Genomic DNA, 24,331 nt, shown 5'->3' with positions numbered 1-24,331 from the left:
TGTTCTTTTCACATTCTCCTTTGGGAAGCACTCACCTGCTCAGCTTGTCCCATCACTGACTCACAGGATGTACTCAATCATGAAAAATGTTCTGCCAAGTAGCCAGGCAGAGGAGTGGGTGAATAATATTGGCCAGAAAAGGCAATCAGAACACCACGCTGCAAAAAGAGAAGAAATCAAAATGCAGGTATCTTAGAATATCGACAGTTTGTAGCTGTAGCAGTTTAAAAGCAGCACAACTCTCTAGTGCCAACGTCCCACAGTAGGGGGTGCTACTGTTTTAACTACGTCTGTTGCTATATAGTCAGTGGTACAAAAACTGTGCAGACCAGAAAACGTTAATAGTGAGCGGCATGGTTTCTGTTCAGTTTTAGAGGTAGCCTTTAGACCTAGGAATATGGCAGTCTGGACAGAACAGTGAAGTAGAACTCTCGGTTTTCTAGGTTCAGTTTTATCTGATTGTTGTGCAATCTTGGGTTAAGTGAATCACTCTGCTTCGACCTACCCATCTTTAAAACGATTATATCAGCACCTACTTGGCAGGAAAACATAAGCTAAAAACACTGTCAAAAGAAGGGAATTGTCATTGCAATCTCATCGTCAGTCATTTGGCCAGATTCCACTGACAAATCTGTCACGACTACCAGATCATATTCTGGTGGAGCATGAGTGACTGTCACATGTCCAACAGATAAACAGACCAGCTCATACAACTGGCAATAGATATGAAGTCCATACATAACTGCAGGACAGACTTCAGAAATTCTCAGACAAATTCCCAAACACAGAAAAATGTTTAATAAAAATGAAATTTTCCCTCAACCAGTTATGCCCTAAAGATGTATCTGCCAAAGAACTAAATAAATTTAATACAAACTTTATTAAATTACGCAGTTAGATTTCTAAAACTTTGTACATGTAAAAATTCATTGTAATTTCAAACAGGCAGAACTTCATTGGTCTATTAAACATTAAAACTATAACAGCTTACACTATCCATATATAAAAGAAATGTTTCTTGAAAACCCATTAACATGCTTTAAAAAGACAAAACTGTTTATAGTTGATTTTGCAATTAAGAAATTAAGTTCTGAAATTCTTAACAGCTCTCAAACTTCAAGAACAGTCAAAGTTGCTACAGATCATAACATTCACAAACAGTTAAATAAGCTTAAACTAGCAAACATCCATGTTATTGGAATACAATTTTTAAAAAAAGTACACCAAGAGAAAAAAAGCTTATTTGAAATTTTTTTTTTTAAATTAAAAAAAACTTTAAAAAAAAGACTCACATTTTAAAAAAAACATTTTAAAATGTTAGTTTTGGATATTTTGCATCCCCCATTTTTGGAAAGGGCATGGAAAATTAAACTTCAATTTGTGGTAAATAAAGCAGTACAATGGACCTTATTACATTTCTTGTCAATTTTCTGGATTTTTATATTCTAAATTTTGGTACTAGGCTCAAGCTGAAAGTATCTCTAACAAATTAATTCTCTTTACATCAGGCTCACAAATACCGCCCAATCACATCTAAACATCTGGATATATTTCAGTAGGAGAAAAATAAAATTAAGGTATGAGTAACGTTACGTGATTTCCTTATAGCTTTCCAAAATGTGTCTAGGCTTCGGATTGAGAATTCTTTGGCAAACATACAACTACAGTACTGCACCCCCCAGCTTTGATTTATCAGAACTTCTAAAGCCTTGTTAAAATGTTGAAAAGACTTCAAGACTGAAAATAGCAGTTGTTAAGAGATTTGTGCAAATGGCTTCTGATCTACAGTAGTCAGAGCAGGAAAAACTGACTTATTTCCCCAAGTCATGTGTTTGAAATACACAATAATTTCAAACTATATGATTTATAAAACATTGACAGATGTGGAACAGCTTTAAGTCACATTAAAAACCATAACTATTAGTGAGGTTAGTGGGTTTAAGGTCTACTTCAGAAGCTAGAAAGCCTCCTCCCATTATTAGAGATTGAATCATCATGACAGGCCTCACTAATCCAAGCCAACTGACATATCTGTGATATAGATATCCCTCATTTCTGGGCATTTCCCTTTCAGATGTGGGAAGTACAATAATACATGTTAACAGGGGATTGGAGGGTTGGGAGTCAAATATAAAAATGTCAAGGCCTTTAAAACGTATGGTCCCTGCGATTCCCTTTTATAGAGGCAAGTGAAGCACCAGTGTAGACAATGTTTACACAATCCTATAAAAACCAGAATATTAAGAGAATAAAATTCCATTGCATTCATGATGCATTTTCCTCCTTCAGGAGGTTCCGGAGTGGAAGGGCTAGATTCTGCTTTACAGAGATCGGAAAAATATAACTTTAGCATGGAGGCAAAAAGTAGGTGGGTCTGCTGTTTTGACTACTGGAACTGATTCCCATTTCCCTTTCAAGTCCCAAAGAAAAAAGATCATCAGGTACAAATTACGAAACTCTGCTGTTTACTATCATTGAAAACATTTCCCAATTTTAGCAACTAGGAGTAGGAAGCTGGCCAGTTTTCAGTTGCTTATATTTCCTTAAGATACCAAGGAGAGAGAAGGCTAACAAAACAAGGACCTACAAATGGAGGAAGACACAAATATTTCTGGAGACCAAAATTAAGACTAAAGTGAGGACATTGTAAGTACTATCAAGCCTCAGTTGCAGATAAGTTTTCTAGTTTACCACATGAAAGATGCATATGAGGGCGCCCAATAACGTTTTACAATCCTGTTTTGGAGAAAAATCGAATAGCTTAGAGTGTTAGAAATAATTAGGAAAGTCAGTGGATTGTTTTGTTACTGATCTGATTAAAGCTTCCAGGTCAGTTTTTGAAACATGTGCTGATAGCCCTGGTGTCCTAGCCAAGTTACAAGCAGGGTAATTACATCCCGATTGCCTACATTCTCCTGATGCATTGATTGGCAGTACTTTATTTCCAGAGACTAAACTTTTGCATGATGGTGCTAATGCTTTCCTGATCGGAGCGATCCATCACAGTTTCAGGGTTAAATGCTCTTCCCCACCCCCAGTCTTCCTCAAGGGCACCAGCTTAAAGTTTCAGACTTCCAGCTGTCACCTTCCCTGGACAACAGGGTCTCTTTCCATCCAGACTGGGAGGTTAGGTTTGCAGTTCTTCCCTCTGCACTTCACTGGGATTTCCCCAGCAGGTCTGACCAGTTAACCTTTCTACAACAGTGTGCACCAGTTACCAACCATCCTTCACAAAGCAAAGCACATTTATTCTTAGGGTAAAAGCATTACAGAGAAAACATACAAAAAATAATAAACACTCCTATACACATGCTAAAAATTTTTCCAGAGGTCACCAGTAGTCTTACGGGGGTCCTATTAAGCCAAGATTTCTCCAATCTTTCTGCAAGGGTTGGGCCATCTTTGGACAGAAGGTCCTGTTTGCTGGATCAGAAAGGCCCTGTGTCAATTTAAACTCAAGACTTTTTATGCCAAAAGCCCTGTGCCTGTTGGTCTCCGGGAACCCAGTTTGAACCAGTGCATGCAAATATCCCCAGGGGTTGGTACCTCTCCGGAGGTGTTTGCAACTAGAGTGATTCATCTTAATCAATCACTCTCCACTGTTTTAGTTCCCTGATGGGTATACATGAAAATCCAGACTACCACAGTAAAGCTTTAACAAAATTAAATGGGTAAGTAATTGACTTAATATTTTTAAAAAGCCAATCCAAATTTCAATTGAAATTATTGAAGTCTGAAGTGATTTAAAGAGTTCAAAGCTTAGCATATAAAATGTTGTGATCCTTTCAAATGTAAGCACAATTTACATTTACATGTCCCAGCATCTGCCTGCTCATGGAGCCTGAATACTTTGAGGAACTATGACACTGTGGGAAAATGGAGCACAGACAAGTCCATTTGCCTTTCACTTGGTCCTTATAAGTGTTTTTGGCCTTGTTTGCTAATCCAGCTATTTCGGTTAGGAGGCTTGCTCTCTCCAAAGTCACCTTGACTTCTAATTGGAGTGAATTTGGGCTCTCACAATTGCTTTCATGGTCATTGCTGACACAAATAAAGAAATGGGAGTTTGCTCCAGGCTCAAGCAGAAGTGCAGCAGGAAAGAAGAAAAAATTATTCAGAACCATGTAGTTTTTGAAGTAGAGGAAAACCTCAACAAAACACAAACTTACTGCAAAGCAAAACCATGTTTCCTCCAATACAAGGGGCCGTCCTGAAATAAAACTTGAGCAAGCATTTTAATTTAAATACAAATTAAACTGGAATGGACTTCTGGAAGGAGGAACAAAGGAAGAATGGGTTTTGCCTATTAACAGTAATAGGCTCCCCATTCTCAGAGGTGGAACAGCTCTTTGTGAAAGTGGGTAGCTTTCAAGATTCTTGCAAATTTTAAAAGGCAGACTAACACAACCCATTTAAACCTCAGTTCCACAATAAGTCAAAAGAACAAAGATATATACAAGGCACATGGCAGGGCAAAAGAGAGTACTGGGTGTCTACCAGTAGGTGCGGCTATATAGCTTACACAATAAATGCATGGGAAGATAAAGTTCTCCTCTTACTTATTTAGCTACTGTCCTAATACATGACTCATGACAAGCATTTTATAGAACACTGAAGCATTAGACACTAAGAGCTTCTCATTCCATCCTCTAAAAAGTCTTTCCATAGCATCTCCTATTCCTGATTACTACAGAGCAGTAGCCTGCATCAGAGTCCTACCACAGAATTTTGTCAAGTATAGATTCAAAAAACCAGGAGTCTTTCATATGCACAGTAAGTATTAGCACATCTTAAGGTCAGAGGTGGTGTATGAGGCAGCACCATTGAATCATAGGCTCAGTTCAGTTCTTCCAGTTTGAGTCTCAACTGAATTATTATTTATGGCAGAGGTATGTCTAATAGGCACTTTTAAAAATGCGTGTTCACCTGAGCAGATAACGATCAATGAGCTGAATATCCTGAATTGTGACAGACCCTAACACGTGACTTTAGGAACCATACAAATAGCTGTCAACAGGAAGATCACAGTAGAATTTTTTAAAAACTACACTAAGCCCCTTAATATTCCCCTGGCCTGCAGGCGGGAATACATTGATTGAGGAAACTCCATGGGCCTACACTCAAGGAGACCCAAGGTGATGTCATCTTCTCCAGACAGGGGAAACAGGCACACCTTTCCATCTGCACAGATGTCCGGTGATCCAAATGGATCTTGGACATCTGTATAAAGGAACGGCCCCTGCAAGTTACTCTCTGGGCCTTCTCCCTCTGGTAGCATGGCTCACACAACGTTAGTTTGGAGTGGGATAATGCAGTGTAGAGTCATCCTCCACTGCTCCCTTTGCATCCTACTCAAATTCTGCAAACCCTATGCACATGTACTTTGTGAGACGGGCCTGTGTGGTGGACTCAGGGAAGCAAGTTCAGGAGGAGAAAGAATGACTGTTGCCTCTTCTTTCCTTATGCGGCCATCATTTCCTCTGTGCAAAATAGCTATTGCCCTGCATAAACTGAACTACGAGTATGCAGTATATACATAAGGATTTTTTTTTTGTATACAGGTATTGCCTATACAATGTTGCCCGCTATTAGTGGATGCCTTGGCCAATACACGTTTTAAAAGATACCTGAAGGAGTTAAGCCATAATATAGTCACAAAAACATTAGTATTTTAATACACTTGTTTTTCATACCATGGATGTATATGACATCTCAATACTACACTTACAGATATTTGAACATTAGGGAATTTCAGATTTTCTGGACTGTACCTTGATTGCAGTTCAGAGTCCTAAAACCAAATCAAAACAGTTTGAAAAACCTATAATTATACAAATCAGAAGAAAATTTGGAATTTCAGTTTATCAGCTCTCGACTGGCTAAACACTAGCGATAATTTCTTCTCGTTTGAAAAAATAATTCTCTCTCTCTTTTTTTTTTTTATAACAACAGTGTATCTGAATGTTCTATACAATTTGCCCAAAGTTGCAGCTTTTCCTGTTCTTCTCACTGTAAAGATTACAATTTGGGCAAGATGACCCCTAGTTGTCATCTGATGGTCCTTACTCTCTTGCTTTATTTCAGATTTCAATGGAACTCTAAACAGTTGCGAGGTCTCCGTGCAGGATCAGAGCCTTCATAATGGAAGCATAATCAATCAAAACCCAGAAAACTATTTATTCACCTTTGTAACATAACAAAACTTATTTAAACTGAAGTGGTGTTGGGGTGTGGGTGAGAGAGAAAATGGGGAAAGATTCACGGCCATACCAAAGAAACCCACACATCAGTTTTCAGCATGGAGGGGATTCTGATGGATATCTAAGCCCCTGGGAACAGCGGGGTTAGTAACATAAGTTTATAGGACTTCACGAACTCTGCAGCGTTTACTTGAGGGAGGAGGATGTGCAGGGTTTGGGAGTAATTCAACCCTTACAGAGCCATATCAGATCAACTCTGACCCCAGAATGAGACAGTCACTTCCCGCCCTTCTGGTTCCAAGGAGAAAGCCCAGAAACCTTTAACCTGAGAGGTCTTTAGGAGCACCCATTCCCTTCCCCCAGTAGCAATGGGGAAAGGTTTATTTCTGCTCTTTATTTCAATGATCGTTCTTAGCATTAAGCAAACGGTTTTTCTGAGTTGTTAAAATGCAATACTGGAAGCTAGCACTGGATGGTATGTTTTGTTTTTGTAAGGGTTGTTTAGGGAAAAGACCTGGGAGAAAAGGAAAGTCAAACAATAAGCTGACGAAAGAGGGTACCTATACCCTGGCTATAAAAAACTGCATCTAACTCCTGCTAAAGCCAGGAACCAGAATTCTCCATCTTACCCCTCAGTGTACAGATGCCAGTGATATGCATGTTAGAAGTACTAGAGATAGCATTAACCGAACAAATCTATCATAGTAAGTGCCAAGTAATATGGCAGTAATAGAACTCCCATAATTATGGCAATACAGAACAATCAAGGCATGATAATGTGCTCATAGACCATCTATTTACATCAGAATCATGTGGGTTTTTTTCCTTTTAACACTTTAAGCTACAAGTATTTGATTCCTAAAGAAAGGGTCCAAGTTTAAAAAAAAAAAAAAAAAGATGAACAGAAGAACAGCTATACTGGGTCAGACCAACGATCCATGTGGCCCAGTATCATGTCTTCCAGCAGTGGCCAGTGCCAGGTGTTTCAGAGAGAATGAACAGACAGGTAATCATCAAGTGATCCATCCCCTCTCACCCATTCCCAGCTTCTGGCCAGCACAGATGTAAAGCTCACTAACTTTTTGTAGTTCCACGGACAGCATAGTCATATCAAAGTGGATAGTTTTCTTTCTTTCTATTTTAATTTGACAAACTAGTATGAATAGGTTAGTTTCAAAACTATTGGAATTCAGAAGGATTCATATTAGTTTTCTTTTTATTTACCTACTGAATAACTGATATAGTTAAAGAGTAGTTCTAACCAGGAAAAAAAAACTAATAACGGCAATGAAGGGTCCATGTTTATTGGCTCAGTAATCTCCTGACCACGTTTATTCCATTCATATTAAAAAAAATCATTTAACTTGCTGGGAAGATTCTCCACATGGAATTTAACTGGCCAAACTGTTAATGATGTGTCACTAGAATAGAATTTTGCTCACACTCTCATAGCACTGCTGTGCCATTATAGGGAGCTGGAGTAAAGAAGTAGAAAAATATTTTTCCCAAAAAAGTGCACAACTCTAAATACCCAAGACGCAGACATATTGAGTAAGGTGATGCCGTTTTACATAGTTCCTTTCCTGGCCATAACCCAACGTTAAAGTATTAGGAAATCAGTAGTGAAAATTTGAGGTTAAAGTCTGAGGGAAACCTCTAAATGTGGGTAAATATTTAGACAAAAATAATGCTCAGCACTCTCATTTTTAAGGTTAAAGATGTTGAGCAATGTTTCCCTATATTTGCTTAGAATCTCCTTTGATTGTGTGGCACACATTGTGATTTTTCTTTAATAAAGAATGTACCATGCATAATATCCCTGTACAGACTGGGCAGTTTGCACTCTCAGTTACCGCTTGCAAAACAAATCCCTCAGAATTCCATTACGATAATTTACACTACACATGCAGCATTCACATTTCGCTGATAATTGGGTCTGTTTTGAATTATACTACAATTTAGTTTCTGTAGAAATTTGAAGTTAAAGAGACAAAAACAGCATTTCCTTTGACAATATTTAGTATCTCTGAATATTTCAGATATATGTCTCCTAGTGCTCCATACGATCAATTGTACTTAAAAGGTGCCTTTCAGTTTACATAATAAATATTTCTATTGCCATTGGTATGTTTCTCTATCATTCCATATTTGTAATAACTTAATATATATATTGAGTAATTTAATCTATTTAGAAACCTTTGAGCAGCTACACTGCCCAACTCCCACCCCAGTCAAACATTTACTCGTTTTCTACTACTAAAGTAGTACTTTAGGTGCATTTGTGGAGAAAGTTATCTGGAGACAGGTATCAAGACTTGTGTGAAGTATAAAAGGATAGCTTGAATTTGAATCACCACCGCTGTAAATGGCATCAGTAATGAAAAGTATAAAAACAAATACATTTCCTTTTGTTACAAGGTATCTGACATTCCACAGGAGGGAAAGATACACTTTGCACTATGTTTGGCTTTGCTCTTCTTGCCAATAAAGTCAGATGGTCAGTTATTCTACAACAGTTTTATTTATTCCAGTTTATGTATCATCACCCATATTTTCCCCACCCTTCTGCATCAGTGTTGCAACACTGTCTTTCAGTAGATTTGTTCCTTGGAGTTACATTTTTGTTCAGTTAAAAAAAATGGTTAAAAAAGAGGAAGTCTTCAGATCTATGTTTCATCTGACAAGAGGTAACTAACCAGCATGTTAAGACACCTGATTGATAGACTTATTTCTCCAGCACAAAGTGACTGAAGTATTTGTAACGATCGCGCTTGTGAAGTCTCACACTGAGAATTGCCGGGTTGGACAGCAGAGAGGTGCTATGAGAGTCCATAGGTAGAGTAGGACACACACCCAACATGACGCCATCTTAATCCAGAAGATGGACCAGGTTCCACTGAAGAATTTTTCAATCTCAGCACTTTCATAACTGTTAAAGAGATGAAGGGAAAAGGTGACAAGAAATGCAGTAAGCGGTTACACTCACCGTTCCTATTTTAGATTTGTTTCCCTCTGCTCATTTTGAGATAGTTACTGACCGCCAGTAACCTAATTTTGAACCTGGGAGCAGGTGAACAGCTCTTTGTAGACTGGGACCCTGTTCAGGTAACAGCCAGGACAGACCTGCATATTCTCTCCCTCTCTCAACCAGGAGGCAAGATGTAACCGCTCCAGTTTTGGGTATTTCAACCGTACTCCTACATTGAGAGCCGTCCAGTAACACTACATGAATGTTAAGATTTTTCCACCTTGAAGTTTACTTACTGGAACCAGTGAGTAACTGTCATCATCACGTAGAGAGAAGCCAAGAAGAAAACAAAGTGGAAGTAGGCATAGCTGTATACTGTGCCTCTCTTTTCATCATATATTACAGTCTGACCGCCCCTTTCTTCAACATGCTCTTCGGTGTCAGCTGTATGAAACAGGGAAAAAGAAGTTGTTTCACACAAGAATGGAAACAGTGGTAGAGTTCACATCCTATAGATCTAATTAAAATGAACAATTTTAGGCCCAGTTCAGTTCAATATCCTTATCCAGCAGAAAACTTAAGCATACTCTTGACTTCAGCACATGCTTAAGTTGCATTGAAGTGAATGGAATTTAAGCACATGTTTAAGTGTTGTCATGAATTCAGGCGTTTTAACTTGATCACAGGATCCTGAGCTTCCTCACTTTGTACTGGGTCTCAGTCCATGGAGTTTGCTGATACCAAAGTGAGAGTCCCAACACCACTGGGTCTTCTGACAGAGGGGGCAACAATTGGTACTCCATTTGTTGTTGTTCCTACACCCAGGCAGAAAGCAAAGGCTCAATAGAGGAGAAGAGCACAGAATGCAGAGCACACAAATCTGGCAGCGACAGCAGGACACCCCCTTTTGAAAGTATGTTAAGAGCAGCTACTCCCCTTTCACACCTTTTTTTATTTCATATAATACAAGAGGACAGATTTCCATTCCATCCTTGTGTGGTTAAAGTATTTAATTTTTTTTAAATGACAGAATTGTATAGATTTTAAAATAAATATTTAAAGCTAAAGCATTCCAGAGTGGTCTTAGTTTTTGGAATAATTTTTTCCAACGCATTTCATGCTGCTGAAGAAGTTTCAATTTCCACAGAATTTAGGACACATGCACCTCTGTATATACTGGGCCTTGCCTTAGTTATACCCTTGTGGTTTGGGCTAAAAGGCACAAGCAATGCTAAGCAAAACGTATAAGGAATGCATAGTTACCATCTCCATCTGGTGCACAGCAAAAGCAGCAACGAGCTACCTACAAGGCAGACATAAAGTTAACAAAGAGGTTTCATGCAACAACAGATCAGCAGATTAAGTCAGCCTGTTGTGCCTAAATTACAAATACTAATTTATAAAAACATTGCTTTGTATATTTGCAACAGACAACACAACTAAAGCCTCAATCAGGAACAGACAAGCAATTTACAGCAATAGACCTTTTGGAAGTTAGGCAGCTACTCTGTCTTGGTGTTATGGAGAAATATACTGCATGTATCTATTTTACATAATCTAAGACCAATATTCAAATGACAAGAGGGTAGTGTAGCTACAGTGGAGTAATGCTGCAAAATGGCTGTGTACAGTAGTTCCTTCTTCAGACCTAAGTCACGGGTGTTTTTAAAAGTAACATTTCCTTATAGAAATGAGAATGTAAGGAATATTAGAGATTCTGACTACATTCAGCAAGACTGATTATACAAATATAAGCATCAAACTTAAATGGACATTTGCAAGGTTGGAGCCAGCAGTAGTAAACTGAAAGTTACTTTATCTTCATACCATTTTATGTAAGCAAGGGGTTTTTGTTTTGTTTGTTTGGTGAACAAGTCTCATTTCTCAGTCTAGAAGCTAGTTCTTCACTGGTGGCACAATGACACTCCTGAAATGCATTGGGGGTACTGCCGCATGTTTTCCTATTTCCACTGCCTACTAATATAGAACATTGCACTTTGATTGTGTGTTTTCCCAGTATTTCTCTTCTTGTGCACAATTCCACAAAATACATATTAACTCTGCATTTTCTATATTACATCTCCAACATCTGTTGTTCTCGGATATGTTTTGGTTTCATTTTGGGGGAGGTGGTGTTCGGTTTTGGAGTCTAATAAAGTATACATACCAAGAAATTATGTTGTACTTTAAGATTTGTGATCTTTATACTTCAGTTTAATAGATAAGGATTTTCACACTCGCTTTGTATGATTAAATACTCTCTGGATGCAAAAGATGATAAAAAGACTAGCAAAGTTCCTGCTTAAGAGATTGGCTGAGTTTATTGAAACAGGAGAATAAATGCTCTTCCTATAGTTTGGTTTAACAGGGTTCTTTACTTTTTTAAGTTAAATTTGGACAAGAACTATTGCCTTTCGCTTCCATTATTATTTGGCTATATCAAGATCCTGAAGTTAATGCCAGGCTCCTCCAAAGAAAGTGTTTTTTCTTTGGATACATGTGTCAGAAATTCAGGCCTTGCACATTAAGTGATGTAATTAGTACTGTTGGCATGCATACAAATAGGCATTCAGAGCAATTAATTATCTCTAGTTTAGGTACAGAAAGACTTTCTGTATAAATAGATGCAGCTGCAGAATTATGTTTACATTTCTTTTCAAAAGACAAAGGCCCTTTACCTCAGGGAAGACAATCAGAATGGAATTAATTAGCCATTGCCCGTCATTGCTTTATATTCACATGCAACAGTCCCCATATAACTCTCTAAAACCAAGGGCTTGTCTGCACTTCCATTTTATAGCGCTCTAACTTGCTGGCTCAGGGGGGTGAAATATCATCCCCCTGAGCGCAGCAAGTCTGAGCGCTTTAAAGCACAAGTGTAGACAGGCTCCGAGCACTGGGAGCTAATCCCCTTGTGGAGGTGGATTACCAGGAGTGCTGGGAGAACTCTCCCCCAGCGCTCACGCGCGACCACACTCGCACTTCAAAGCGCTGCTGCGGGAGTGCTCCCGTGACAGTGCTTTGAAGTTTCCAGTGTAGCCATGCTCCCAATGATTTAGAAATAACTCTACTGTTGAGTGCTCTAGTGAAGCAGTTCAACCTTCTCAAACAAATGGACCAGGGTTACCAGGCTAAGACTGGCTGTGCCAGCCAGTGCCTTTCGCTTCCCATTCAGCAATTTGCATTCTAACATACAATAAAGCTTGAACTGCTTCAACTCTCATGCTAGCAAGACAAGACTGGGGTCTGAAGCAACCCAAGTGCTATTGCGGGTCAAAGTATGCACAACTGATTGGTAAGGAGGCAAAAAATGTGCACTGGGATCCAGTACAGAGGGTCATCATTAAGGTTGTGTGTCCATGTGCCTAGAGTACCAGGCACACATGCTTGAAGTACAGTGATTTTGCAAAATGGAGTGCTAATAATATCTATTTACTATTCAGCCATAAGCAATAGTTACTATTTTTCAAAGATTTATGTGAGTACTACCTGCACGTATGTTATATACTCACAGTTAATTACTGTAGTATTTTTACATACTTATCTTTGCAACCAAGAAAGGCTAGAAACACCACTTTTTAAAGACGACAGTATGAAAGCTTCGATTCTGTAGAAAGTTTCATGACACCCAGAAAGAAGCTTTTACAATACATAGGATCGGCTCTAAGTCTTGATATACAAAAAAAGCTAAATTTGAAGTATGTAGCTTGACCCACTTAGACAGCAGAGCGCACAAATTCTGAGTGAACATATTGGAAAAGCTGATTTTATTTTTTTTTAATGCTCAGAGTTAAGTGGGTTGAGTTATTTTGCTCAAGTTTTCCCACAGAATTCACCTTTGGGGTAAGACCAAACACGGATATTTCTACCTCAGATGGAAGCTACAGCAACTCAAACGAGGGGACTAGAACGGAAGTGGGAGTTCAGTCTTCCATACTGGGAGCTGACAACATCTGTTAGACATTTGTGAAGCGAACAAATGTACGTATGCAATAGAATGGCTTATTTTTACCACATATAGCATGACAATGGGGGAAGAGAAACAAAACAAAGTGTGTTAGTGGTTTTGGGTGGGAAGAGATTAAGAAACCCTGATGTGGAGCACTAATACTTTTGATCACGTTTTACTACTTTTGAATTTTCTCAACTGCCCTGTTCTGCAACTAAAATATAAGGATCTCATCTTTGCCTATATTCCTAATAAATATTGTCTTTTCTGCCTCTAACTGAGAGGAAGTGAGCTTCTGGAGAACAGTTACATCCCAGTTTAATGCAAGCTCTGTCATCACAGGAAGTCTGCCGAATGCTAGAGAAAAAAAAACTGCAAGGACAGCAGCATACTATTTGGGACACATTAGGCAAGTCCTCTGAGGGACCAGCAGGAGCTGTGAGGAGCCAGCCCAGGCAGTAAAGACTCAGGAAATTCCACCTTTCCTGACAGGAAGAACATGTGGCATGTGAATAGGCTTTTTACGTAGCTATCTGTAACAAAGTGGCTTGCCCCTGAAGGCCTGGAGCCAGCCAACCCTAGTTATTCAGAAGGCACACCTGAGTAGGGGTCAGCTGATTACCTTATTAAAAAGCAGCAGGAAGCGGGGGAGGGGGGGGGAAGAGGGAGAGGATGGGAGGGGAATGACGATGTGCTCAGGGAGAAGACACCAGCGTGAAGCCGGAGGGAGAGACGTCAGCAAAGGCCTGCCAAGGCAGGGAATGGCAGCTGGGAGTGAGCAGGCTCCAGCAGAGAACCCTAAATTATTAAGAAGGGACCAGGCTCCAGGTAGGGAATTTGGTATGAATAGGTTAGTTTCAAATCTATTGGAATTCAGAAGGATTCATCTTAGTTTTCTTTTTATTTACCTACTGAATAACTGATAGAATTTAAAGAGTAGTTCTAACCAGGAAAAAAACTAACTAATAATGGCAATGAGGGGTCCCAGGAAGACTGGGAGCACAGACTTGATGGGGATTTGAGAACTTTGGGGCTGGATTTATTACAACAATACAATCATTCCCAAAACAAAGAAGGGCATTGCTGAACTACAGAAGTGTTGCATGGAGTTCTTCAGGGGGCCTGAAGAGGGGAAACAGAAGCAGAGTCCTGCAGAGCCACTTGTGGCCACAAGGGGTTGCTCAAGAGGCAGCTAACCCTTTTATACCATCCTTATAAGTTCTGGTTACAAATTCTAAATGAACAATGCATACAATCAGAAGACAGACAGCTTGAAAGTGAGCCCCGAGATGGTATGGTGGGTAGAAGCAGTTTGTTACAGTTCAGGGGAATAGTTAACTCACTTCAGTTTCAGGCGTTGCATATATTCCTCTCAGTGCTTCAGAGCTTGCACGAGTTGTTGAGGTCAAACTAGGATCAAAGAGAAGACAGCACCATAACATGCAGCGTAAGTATGTTTCCTGTGATGCTGAGAAATCTCATGGGGAACGTCTACACCGGCAGAAGGAAGTGAGCCTCCCAGCCCAAGTAGTGTGCTCGCAATAGCACTGTGGATCGAGCTGCAGCTCATGCTTTCAAGCCCCTGGGCCTAAGCTTGGGTGACTAGGTCAAATGCCCACCAGAGCCAGAGCCACAGCCACACTGTGGGGTTTAGCGTGCCAAGTCAAATGAACCTAGCACGAGTCTGTGTAACCCCAGGCTGGGAGTCTCGCTCTCAGCTGCAGTGTAGACATACCCTAAGGATCCAGTCCCTCAACAACTGAAGTAAGTGATAACACAGGATGTAAAGTCAAGTGCTAAGTCTGTGAAAGGTTTGTTCTGTGCAAGTAGAAATCTACAGGACAGATCACCACCACCAGACTCATTCCGTAATCATGAACTTAATAGAAGTTGTCTAGTTTATTTTTAATGTCAATGCACCACCCAGCAATCAACTTAAAAGCTAAACACACACAAATTTGCGTTTCAGAACAGGTTCTCCCTGCTATGCATGACGGGTGTTTTGCCTTGCCAGACTAGTTTTACAGCAATTACTTTGACCAATCCTGTAAACAAAGACCACAGTCACAGCCTTGCAGATGAGAAACTCATAATATTTATGAGCTATTTGCTAGGAAGACTATTTATACCATTATTATCCCATTTCCTGTAAATTGTTGGGGGAATCCTTCCCAGTTTCCACCCAACTTCTCTCTGAAACCAGCTCTTATTTTGAAAGAGGAAGGATGGCTATGTTACACAAACTCTCCATGACCCACACTGAAATGTTAACACAGATCTCTATCTAGGTACTTACATGGACCCCAGCACTGTAGTAAATTAGCCACTCTGAAACGTTAAGCAACATACTCTACCCCTTGTTTCCTTCCTACCATTTAGAGTGTAGGTTCTCATACTGAGGAGGAAGCCACAAATGAGTTTCTCATTTAGTTCTGAACATGGTGGTATTTGTGGTTCTGCTCTTCCTGAGAGAATGCTCCATAGCCTAGTTTCAACTCCTCTAAAAAGTCTGTCTTCCACACTGACAAATCTTTCCCTATGGATTGAAAGATTCATTGTTCCAGTGGCAAGTAGACGTAATTGGTCATTGCAATAAATCAAACCTGGATCATCATGAATATATGGATTCATGGCAAGATCCATGTCTGATAGGAGTTACCAGGGTAGTGCGGTTTCTCTGGATGGGCGGACTTGTTGCACCACCTCTTCTAAGACAGCCAAATTCTTGGATGATGGAGATTTTGAACTGGACTCTTATTCAGTGCGGAGCCAATGCAAAGATCAGTGCATTGTAGTTACAGTGACATGGCAACTTGTGTTGCGAAGCAATTGGGAGTTTTTTCCTGGTACATTCCTAAATAGGAGTTGCAATAATATAACTCAGACACCACAAATGCAGAGACTACTATGCCCAGATTCAGGTCTGACAGGAAATACCAAGGTAGGCTGGTTTCTCCAGATATTAGGACTGCCCCACCTTGTTCAAATGCAGTCTCAATGCCACCCCCAAAGAGGTGCTTTTAGAGCAGGATAAGAATCTGACACACCTCCCTCTACACACAGATTAAAAAGGTTTTGTAAGGGATTTCTGCTTTTTAATATGATGTGTATTTCATATAATTTTTTTAAATGGGCATGTTATTGCTGTACCAGAGCAGCTGTTTACTTGTATTTACTTTCCACATCAACATATTTCTTCAGCTGAGCTAAATTTTAAGAATAAATCATAAAGCTATTAGAATTTCTTTAAAAAGACTGCTGGTAAAGTTCTCTCTGAACAAAGTGTCTTTCACTACATTACTAACACCACCCTTTCTATTACTGAACATCAATATTAAAAAACTAAAATAAAGAAATCTAAGTTACAGTTGAACCTCAGAGTTACGAACCAACCAGTCAACCACAGACCTCATTTGGAACTAGAAAGTACACAAACTAGCAGCAGAGATTAAAAAAAGAGCAAATACAGTACAGTACTGTGTTAAATGTAAACGACTTAAAAAAAGAAAAAGAAAAAGGGAAAGCAGCATTTTTCTTCCGCATAGTAAACTTTCAAAGCTGTATTAAGTCAATGTTCAGTTCATTTTTGAAAAAAAAAAAAAAAAACCAAACTAACGTTTTGTTCAGAGTTATGAGCAACCTCCATTCCCAGGGTGCTTGTAACTCTACTGTACTTTTCACTGTTTGCTTTTTTTGCATTTCTCTCATGGACAACCAAATAGACTAATTGGTTTCAGGAGGGCTTCTAGTCAATTTCACATTCAGAATCTCAGACACTAGTAGTGCTTGATCACATACATATGAAAGACATAACTCAATTAATTATGCACATTGCATTTAGGAAGTTTATTAGACTAAGGTCCTTTACATGGGTGGCGATGGATGGAGAGCAACACCACACTACCCGACAGTTTGCCACACAGTTAAAAACCACAAACTATGTCCAAATTACTATCAGAAAAGCTACTACTTGGCGGTACTTTCTGTAGAATTTAAAGACTTTGTGAAAAAGTGATGTTTCTGGTCTTGATTAAGAAAGTTTTCGAATGTGAACAAAGGCAGTGTTGTCTTTCCGCAGTCAGACCCATTAAACCAGCTATGTCTGCAGACTCAGGAAGGCAATGCTTCACTGGTTCATGTTTGGAATTTCTTCCACCAGTAGATGTGGATCCTTTTCATAAAATACTAAATCATCATTAGGTTTCAGGGTTGCCTATTTCATCACTGATCATTTTAGAGAAGAAACATCCAGCCACTCCGAGACTGTGGGAAAGTATGATCAGATTAATTTCCCTCCTTTCGTGTAATTCTACCTCTAGAAATTGCTTTGCACACATTATAAAATCTTAATCTGTTTGATCCCCACAGTTAACGTACAGTAAGGTAACTTAAAAAAACAAAAAATAAAGACTTACCAAGAATATAAAATGCAACAAAACAGAAGAGTAGTGCCCAATCCAGTAACCAGGTTCTCATCTCTGGGCAAACCCTGGCTAAAATCAGGTACGCAGATTGTAATGTTCTTATGGTTCTCATCCAGGACTTAACACAAAACAAAAAACATACATAATTAATAAGTTCATTTGACTTCAGATTAAAGAAAAAAATTTGTTTCCCGAAACATCAAGAACATTTTGGTTTTTTAGAAAGATTATCTAGGCTGGGAGGCTGAAATTAGACTTGCCAGATGTGTTGTTTCTTGAAGGGCAGAACTACAATAAACTTCAGCACTTTGCTGGCTCACCGGGACAGTGTGGAGAAATGTCAGGCCCTGGGGTAGTTCTTAAAATCCCAGCTTCTCTGCTGGGCTGTTCACCAACACTTCACCTCCCCACTATTTTGGAGGGCCAACTGACAGCTGAAGAAGTTTAAAATTATACATACATTATAAATGTGTTACTGTTTGTAAAGCTGGGGTCACATTATCCTGCATAATGTCTGTTTAAGACAGGGGTGTTTTAAGGGCAGCCCAAGTGCCAAATATAGGCTCAATGAGGTCTAAAATATGGCCTGTGGCAACTCCACTCCTGAAATGATGCACTGAGGACAAAGAACTACACTGGTTATGGGCATATTTTATTTTAAAATGTATGCAGGTTAGCTGCTGCCCTCAGGTTCCTGGCATACTGCCAGCTAGTCCTTGGTGTCGAAGAGAAGAGGTTCTCTTGCTTGACAAATATATTTGCTTTGAGCCATATTTCTAATACCTCCAGCCCAGTGCATGCTCTTGCAAATGCAATAGTTTTCTTGCCTATAAATTGGGTATCTCATTCAGATTTACCAGCGTGTATCATTCTCCAATTCTCCTTCTGACAGGGGGACAGCCTAGACAGATGAAAGCCTACACATCACTAAGTCCTTCGTCACAGTTCCTTTTCTAGTTAGTACTATTCTAGTAAAAAGGAGGCAATTCTTACCAAGACTAGCCTAAATTGCAGAGGTTAGAGCAGTGGTGGGCAACCTGCAGCCCGAGGGCCGCATGCGGTCCATCAGGGTAATCTGATTGTGGGCTGCGAGACATTATGCTGACATTGACCATCCACAGGCACCGCCCCCTAGAGCTCCCAGTGGCCACAGTTCACCGCTCCTGGCCAATGGGAGCTGCGGGAAGCAGCAGCAGGCCGCAGGGATGTTTCCACATCTGCTTTCCACAGCTCCCATTGGCCAGGAACAGAGAACTGCAGCCACTGGGAGCTGCGGGGGATGGTGCTTCCGGACGGTCAACATCAGCGTAATGTCTCATGGCCTGCAATCAGATTACCCTGATGGGCTGCAGGTTGCCTACAGGTTAGAGGAAAGGCATTAGTGCAATTCATCTGAATCACAGAAATCTATTTTGGAGCTTGGAAAACAGCTCTCTGTTCACTAGATTCATCAGTCTGGATGGATTCCAAAAAGGAATTCCTTGAGAGAAAAATGGAGGCAAACCAAATTTTAAAAGAGCCCAATGTTAGAAAAACTATAGCAAGGTTTTTTGGCACCCGGAGATGCTCTGTAAATATGAGGCACAATGTGTTTGAATTAGCACGTGAAGAAGTACAAGGACACCCATATCTGGTTAGGATTAATCTTAATTTTTTATACTCCGTGAACAGCAATTGTAGTACTACTCAAATGCTCTTGAAACAAAAGATTTGAGAGTAATTTTTCACATGAAAGGGAAAATGGGGTCAAAAACTAGGTAATTTGCTTTGTTAATTGGGAGCATGGAACCAATCTAGCACATCAATTATAGGTAGGACCCTACCAAATTCACGGCCATGAAAAACACTTCACGGACTGTGAAATCTGGTCTCCCACCGTGAAATCTGGTCTTGCGTGCTTTTACCCTATACTGTACAGATTTCACAGGGGAGGCCAGCGTTTCTCAAAATGGGGGTCCTGACCCAAAATGGAGTTGCAGGGGAATCGCAAGGTTATTTTAGGAGGTTGCGGTATTCCCACCCTTACTTCTGTGATACCTTCAGAGCGGCGGCTGGCTCTGAAGGCAGAACCCTGCCAGCCGCAGTGCAGAAGTAAGGGTGGCTATACCACACCATACCATCCTTACTTTTGGGATGCTGCTGCTCAGCTCTGAAGGAGCAGTACTGCAACCCCCACATCTCCCACAACTCCTTTTTGGGACAGGACCCCTACAATTACAACACTGTGAAATTTCAGATTTAAATAGCTGAAATCATGTAATTTACCATTTTTTAAAATCCTATGAGCGCAAAATTGATCAAAATGGACCATGAATTTGGTAGGGTCCTAATTATAGGTGGTCTTATTGTAATGGCAGCTAAAATAGCAACGGGGGGAGGAGGGGGTGGAAATCTACTGGATAGAAGTGAAAAAAGGGCAGACAAAAGTGTCCAATATGAAACGAAAGAAGGCTATACATCTTTCTGGTTGTTATTGCATGCATTGGCCTACATCCTATACCAGTCTCTTCTGCCAAAGCTAGCATCTTGCATTGACCTCATGACCATGCAGGATTTGTTTGGCATGATAATCTAAAGGCCTAATCACATTCACTTTTAATGCAGCAGGTCTTAAAGGACCTTAATAAAGCTCAAGATAACTTACTAGTTTCTGGTGGTTTGCTTGACAGAGATGAGAAGGTGAGATACATGACATAGCAGCTGATAACTCCTGACTGCAACAAACCAGAGTGTGGCTGGCCTTTAGAGAAAAAAGGTAAGATACTGAAGCATTTTTATGGGCTTTAACAAAAAAAATTCAAATGGTCGAAGTATCTGCCACATGGGAAATATTATTTAATCCTTTGCCTACGCACTTTAGAAAGTTTCCAGACAGACTAGGTAGGGATTTCCTCTGAAGGATACAAGAAAACATCCCTTTCTCCACTGGCTGCTCCAGGGAGGTTAAGATCCCCAAACCAGTAAGAAATAAACACTGTTTTGGCCAAGCATACCAAGCTCAAAAACAATATTCACACCTGGTGTAAGTTACTGGCAGACTTAACAATAGCTATAATTGCTTATCATTTAACTTTGAAATTACTTGAAGCACTGATGTATCTCCAGTCCCAATGCATGAAAGATGCCACAAAACACAAAATTTTTGTTGAAACACGAAGTGTGATGTGAAAAAGAACAAAAATTAGAATGGTTGTGAATTGTTCCAGCCCTAGTCTCAAAAAACAGATAGATGGTAACTGTACGACGGTGAGAAATGAGCATGAAATCAGAGCTGGATGGGTTTGAATGCTATTCTCTTAACAATGCTATTACAGCAAAGGCAGCGTAAGTGGCTCCATACCTACCAATGTCTATGCATGTGAAACCTCTGCTATGTTTCCACCCGATTAGGGAATTGTATCAAAGATCCTAGCATGCTTGTCATAGAAATCACAGAAATGTAGGACTCAAAGGGACCTCGATAGGTCATCTAGCCCAGTCCCCCACATTGAGGCAGGACTAAGTATTATCTAGACCTTCCTGACAGGTGTTTGTCAAACTTGCTCTTAAAAACCTCCAATGATGGATATTCCACGACCTCCCTAGGTAATCTGTTCCATTGCTTAACTACCCTGACAGTTAGCAAGTTTTTCCTGGTGTCCAACCTAAACTGTCCTTGCTGCAATTTAAGCCCCTTTTCCTGTTCTCGGTGGATAAGGAGAACAATTTATAAAAAGGAGACTGATAACAACCTTCTACAACTTGAAGTTTTAGGTCCCCCTACCCCTCAGTCTTCTCTTCTCCAGACTAAACAAACCCAATTATTTTTAAGCTTCCCTCTTATGTCATGTTTTCTAGACCTTTAATCATGTTTGTTGCTCTCCTCTGGACTTTCGCCAATTTGTCCACATCTTTTCCGAAGTGTAGTGCTCAGTACTCTATGTGAGGCCTTATCAGTGCTGAGTAGAACGGAAGAATTACTTCTTGTGTTTTGCTTACAATACTCCTGCTAAAGAATGATACTCGCTTTTTTTGCAACACTATTACATTGTTGACTCATATTTAGCTTGTGACCCCCAGATCCTTCTCTGAAGTACTCTTTTCTAGGCAGGAAGGAATAACCATGAAGGGACTATGTACAGTACTTTGCATTTGTCCTTATTGAATTTCATCCTATTTATTTCAGACCATTTCTACAGTTTGTCAAGATCATTTTGATTTCTAATCCTGTCCTCTTAAGCACTTGCAAACTGTCTCACCTTGGTATCATCTGCAAACCTTTACAAGTGTACTCTTTAGCCCATTATCCAAATCATGTATGAAGATATTGTCGAGAACTGGACCCAGATCCCGGCAGGACCCTACTCGATATGCCCTTCCAGCTTGATTGTGAACCACTGATATCTACTCTCCGAGTATGCTTTTCCAACAAGTTGCATACCCACCTTATAGTATGTTCATCTAGCCTATATTTCCCTAGTTTATGAGGAGATCATGTGAGGCAGTATCAAAAGCCTTACTAAAGTCAAGATACATCACATCTACTGCTTCCCCTCTATGGACAAGGCTTGTTACTCTATCAAAGAAGGACATTGGGATGGTTTGACATAATTTGTTCTTGACAAATCCATGTTGACCGTTACTTATCACCTTATTATCTTCTAGGTGCTTACAAATTGATTATCTGTTCCATTATTTTTCTGCCTGGCCTATAATACAGTGGGTTGTCCTTATTCCCCTTTTTATAGATAGGTACTATATTTGCCCTTTTCCAGTCCTCTGGGGTCTCTCACTTCCACCATGAGTTTTCAAACACAAATCGCGAATGGCTCAGAGATCTTTTCAGCCAGTCCTTAAGTATTCGAGGACGTATTTTATCAGGCCCTGCTGAATTGAAGATATTTAAACTTGCCTTTAAGTAATTCTTAACTTGTTCTTTTCCTATTTTAGCCTCAGATCCTACCCCATTTACACTGATGTTCACTATGTTGTCTAAACGTAGGTTAGTCATTTGATCACCGCTAACCATTTCGGTGAAAAACTGAAACAAAAAAGGCATTGCCACAGCTGCGTTTTCTGTTATTGGCTTTCCTGCCTTGTTGAATAATGGGCCTATCCTGTCTTTGGTCTTCCTCTTGCTTCTCATGTATTTGTAAAATGTTGTCTTGTTACCATTTATGTCCCAAGCTAGTTAAGCTTTTTTTTGGCCGTGGCTTTTCTAAACTTGTGTTGTTTTTTTTATATTCATCCTTTGTAATTTGACTTACTTTTTGTATGACTCTCTCTGATTTTCAGGATATTGAAGATCTCCTGGTCAAGCCAGGGTGGTCTCTTACATCCTTCCTAACTTTTTTATGCGTTGCGGTACTTTGCTCTTGTGCCCTTAATAGCTCTTTAGAAAACAGTCATCTCTTCTGACCTCTTGTGTCCCATGGGATCTTACCTACCAATTCTGAGTTTACTACAGTTTGCCTTCTTGAAATCTATTGTCTTTATTCTTCTGTTTTCCTTCCTACCATTCCTTCCAATCATGAACTCTACCATTTCATGATCATTTTCACCCAAGCTGCCATCCACTTTCAAATTTTCAGCTACTTCCTCCCTGTTTGTCAGAATCAAATCTAGAATAGCCTCTCCCCTAATCACTTTCTCCACCTTCTCTAATAAGGTGTCTTCAATGTATTCCAGTAATTTGTTGGATAATCTGTGCCCTGTGGTAATATTTTCCCAACAGATACCAGGGTAGTTGAAGTCCCCCATCACCACCAAGTTTTGTGTTTTGAATGATTGTCAGTTAAAAAAAAAAAAAAAAAAAAAAAAAAAGCCTAATCCACTTATTCCTCCTGGTTAGGTGGTGATCTGTAGTAGACCCCTACCATCACATCACCCTTGTTTTGTACCCCTTTTATCCTTACCCTTATGCTGTCATGCTTAGTGACACGGGTCAGAGAGGCGATGGTATGGATTTTATGGAGACAGAGTGACATAAAAGCTAACTCAAAAGACAGAGAGAGACAGAGACATGCGAGAAAGGTACACACACACACTGCGTCAGTACCCGATGACAGCCGCCTTGCTAAGTCTGATAACCAGAAGTAGGCTCCAGAGAACTCTCAAGGTGTCCCATCTCCAACAAAACAAACAACAGACAAAGATTTGATAAGCACACTTACGACTTTGGACACAGGGTGAGATAGCTACCAATGAAATAAGAATGCACAGGCCACCATTTACACCAAGCAGGATCTTGTTGTATGTGCAGCCCTCGGAGCGCGTGTAAAAGACAGCCATCAAAATCAGGGCTCCCACAGCAACGGAGTACAAGATGAGAGTGCCCAGAGCTAGTAAGCCATACCACAGTTTATTATGCGTTGTGCCCGCAGTCCTGTTTGTAAGGAAGAAAATATATTAGCTATAGAAAAAATATGGAACATATACTCCTTATCGAGATAGCTTATATGACCATTAGAGCTGCACAAAAGTCAGCATTTTGCTCTCTATAGTACATACATTGTTTCAGCAGTATAGGCTGTGACTTCTGGGTATTTTACAAATATAGTTGCCTTGCTAGATTCATTTGCTATCACCAGGATCTATAAAACATTCCATAATGCTAGTGTTGATCATATATCAAGACTTTACACTGATGTTTTAATGCCTGGCTATTTCCATAAATATAGCCTGCAAGATTCTGAAAATTTGGAACAGCTTAGACTGAGCCATCTGCAAATCTTTGACACTGTTGTAATCGTAGCTCCTAGCTAGCGTAAGGGATTCCTTGACTGGAGCCAAGGACGACCCTTCCAGGTCC

At 39.9% G+C, this 24,331-nt stretch overlaps 1 protein-coding gene across 1 annotated transcript in view; it reads right to left on the bottom strand.

Annotated features, from left to right (window-relative positions):
- Nucleotides 1-820: 820 nt before the first annotated feature.
- Nucleotides 821-24,331, bottom strand: part of SERINC5 (serine incorporator 5) — a 61,886-nt gene continuing 38,375 nt past the window's right edge. Inside the window, exons 6-12 of the mRNA XM_074952666.1 lie at nucleotides 23,694-23,905; nucleotides 20,186-20,281; nucleotides 17,533-17,659; nucleotides 14,461-14,527; nucleotides 10,432-10,471; nucleotides 9,465-9,612; nucleotides 821-9,129 (exon numbers count right to left, since the gene is read on the bottom strand). Of these exons, the coding sequence (XP_074808767.1) occupies nucleotides 8,982-9,129; nucleotides 9,465-9,612; nucleotides 10,432-10,471; nucleotides 14,461-14,527; nucleotides 17,533-17,659; nucleotides 20,186-20,281; nucleotides 23,694-23,905 (838 nt within the window). The 3' untranslated portion in view covers nucleotides 821-8,981. The remainder of the gene's footprint in view (nucleotides 9,130-9,464; nucleotides 9,613-10,431; nucleotides 10,472-14,460; nucleotides 14,528-17,532; nucleotides 17,660-20,185; nucleotides 20,282-23,693; nucleotides 23,906-24,331) is intronic.

Source organism: Natator depressus, chromosome 5, assembly GCF_965152275.1.
Source record: "Natator depressus isolate rNatDep1 chromosome 5, rNatDep2.hap1, whole genome shotgun sequence".
Lineage (NCBI taxonomy): Eukaryota > Metazoa > Chordata > Testudines > Cheloniidae > Natator > Natator depressus.
Note: the sequence above shows the minus strand (reverse complement) of the source record. Positions and strands in the feature narration are given on the sequence as shown.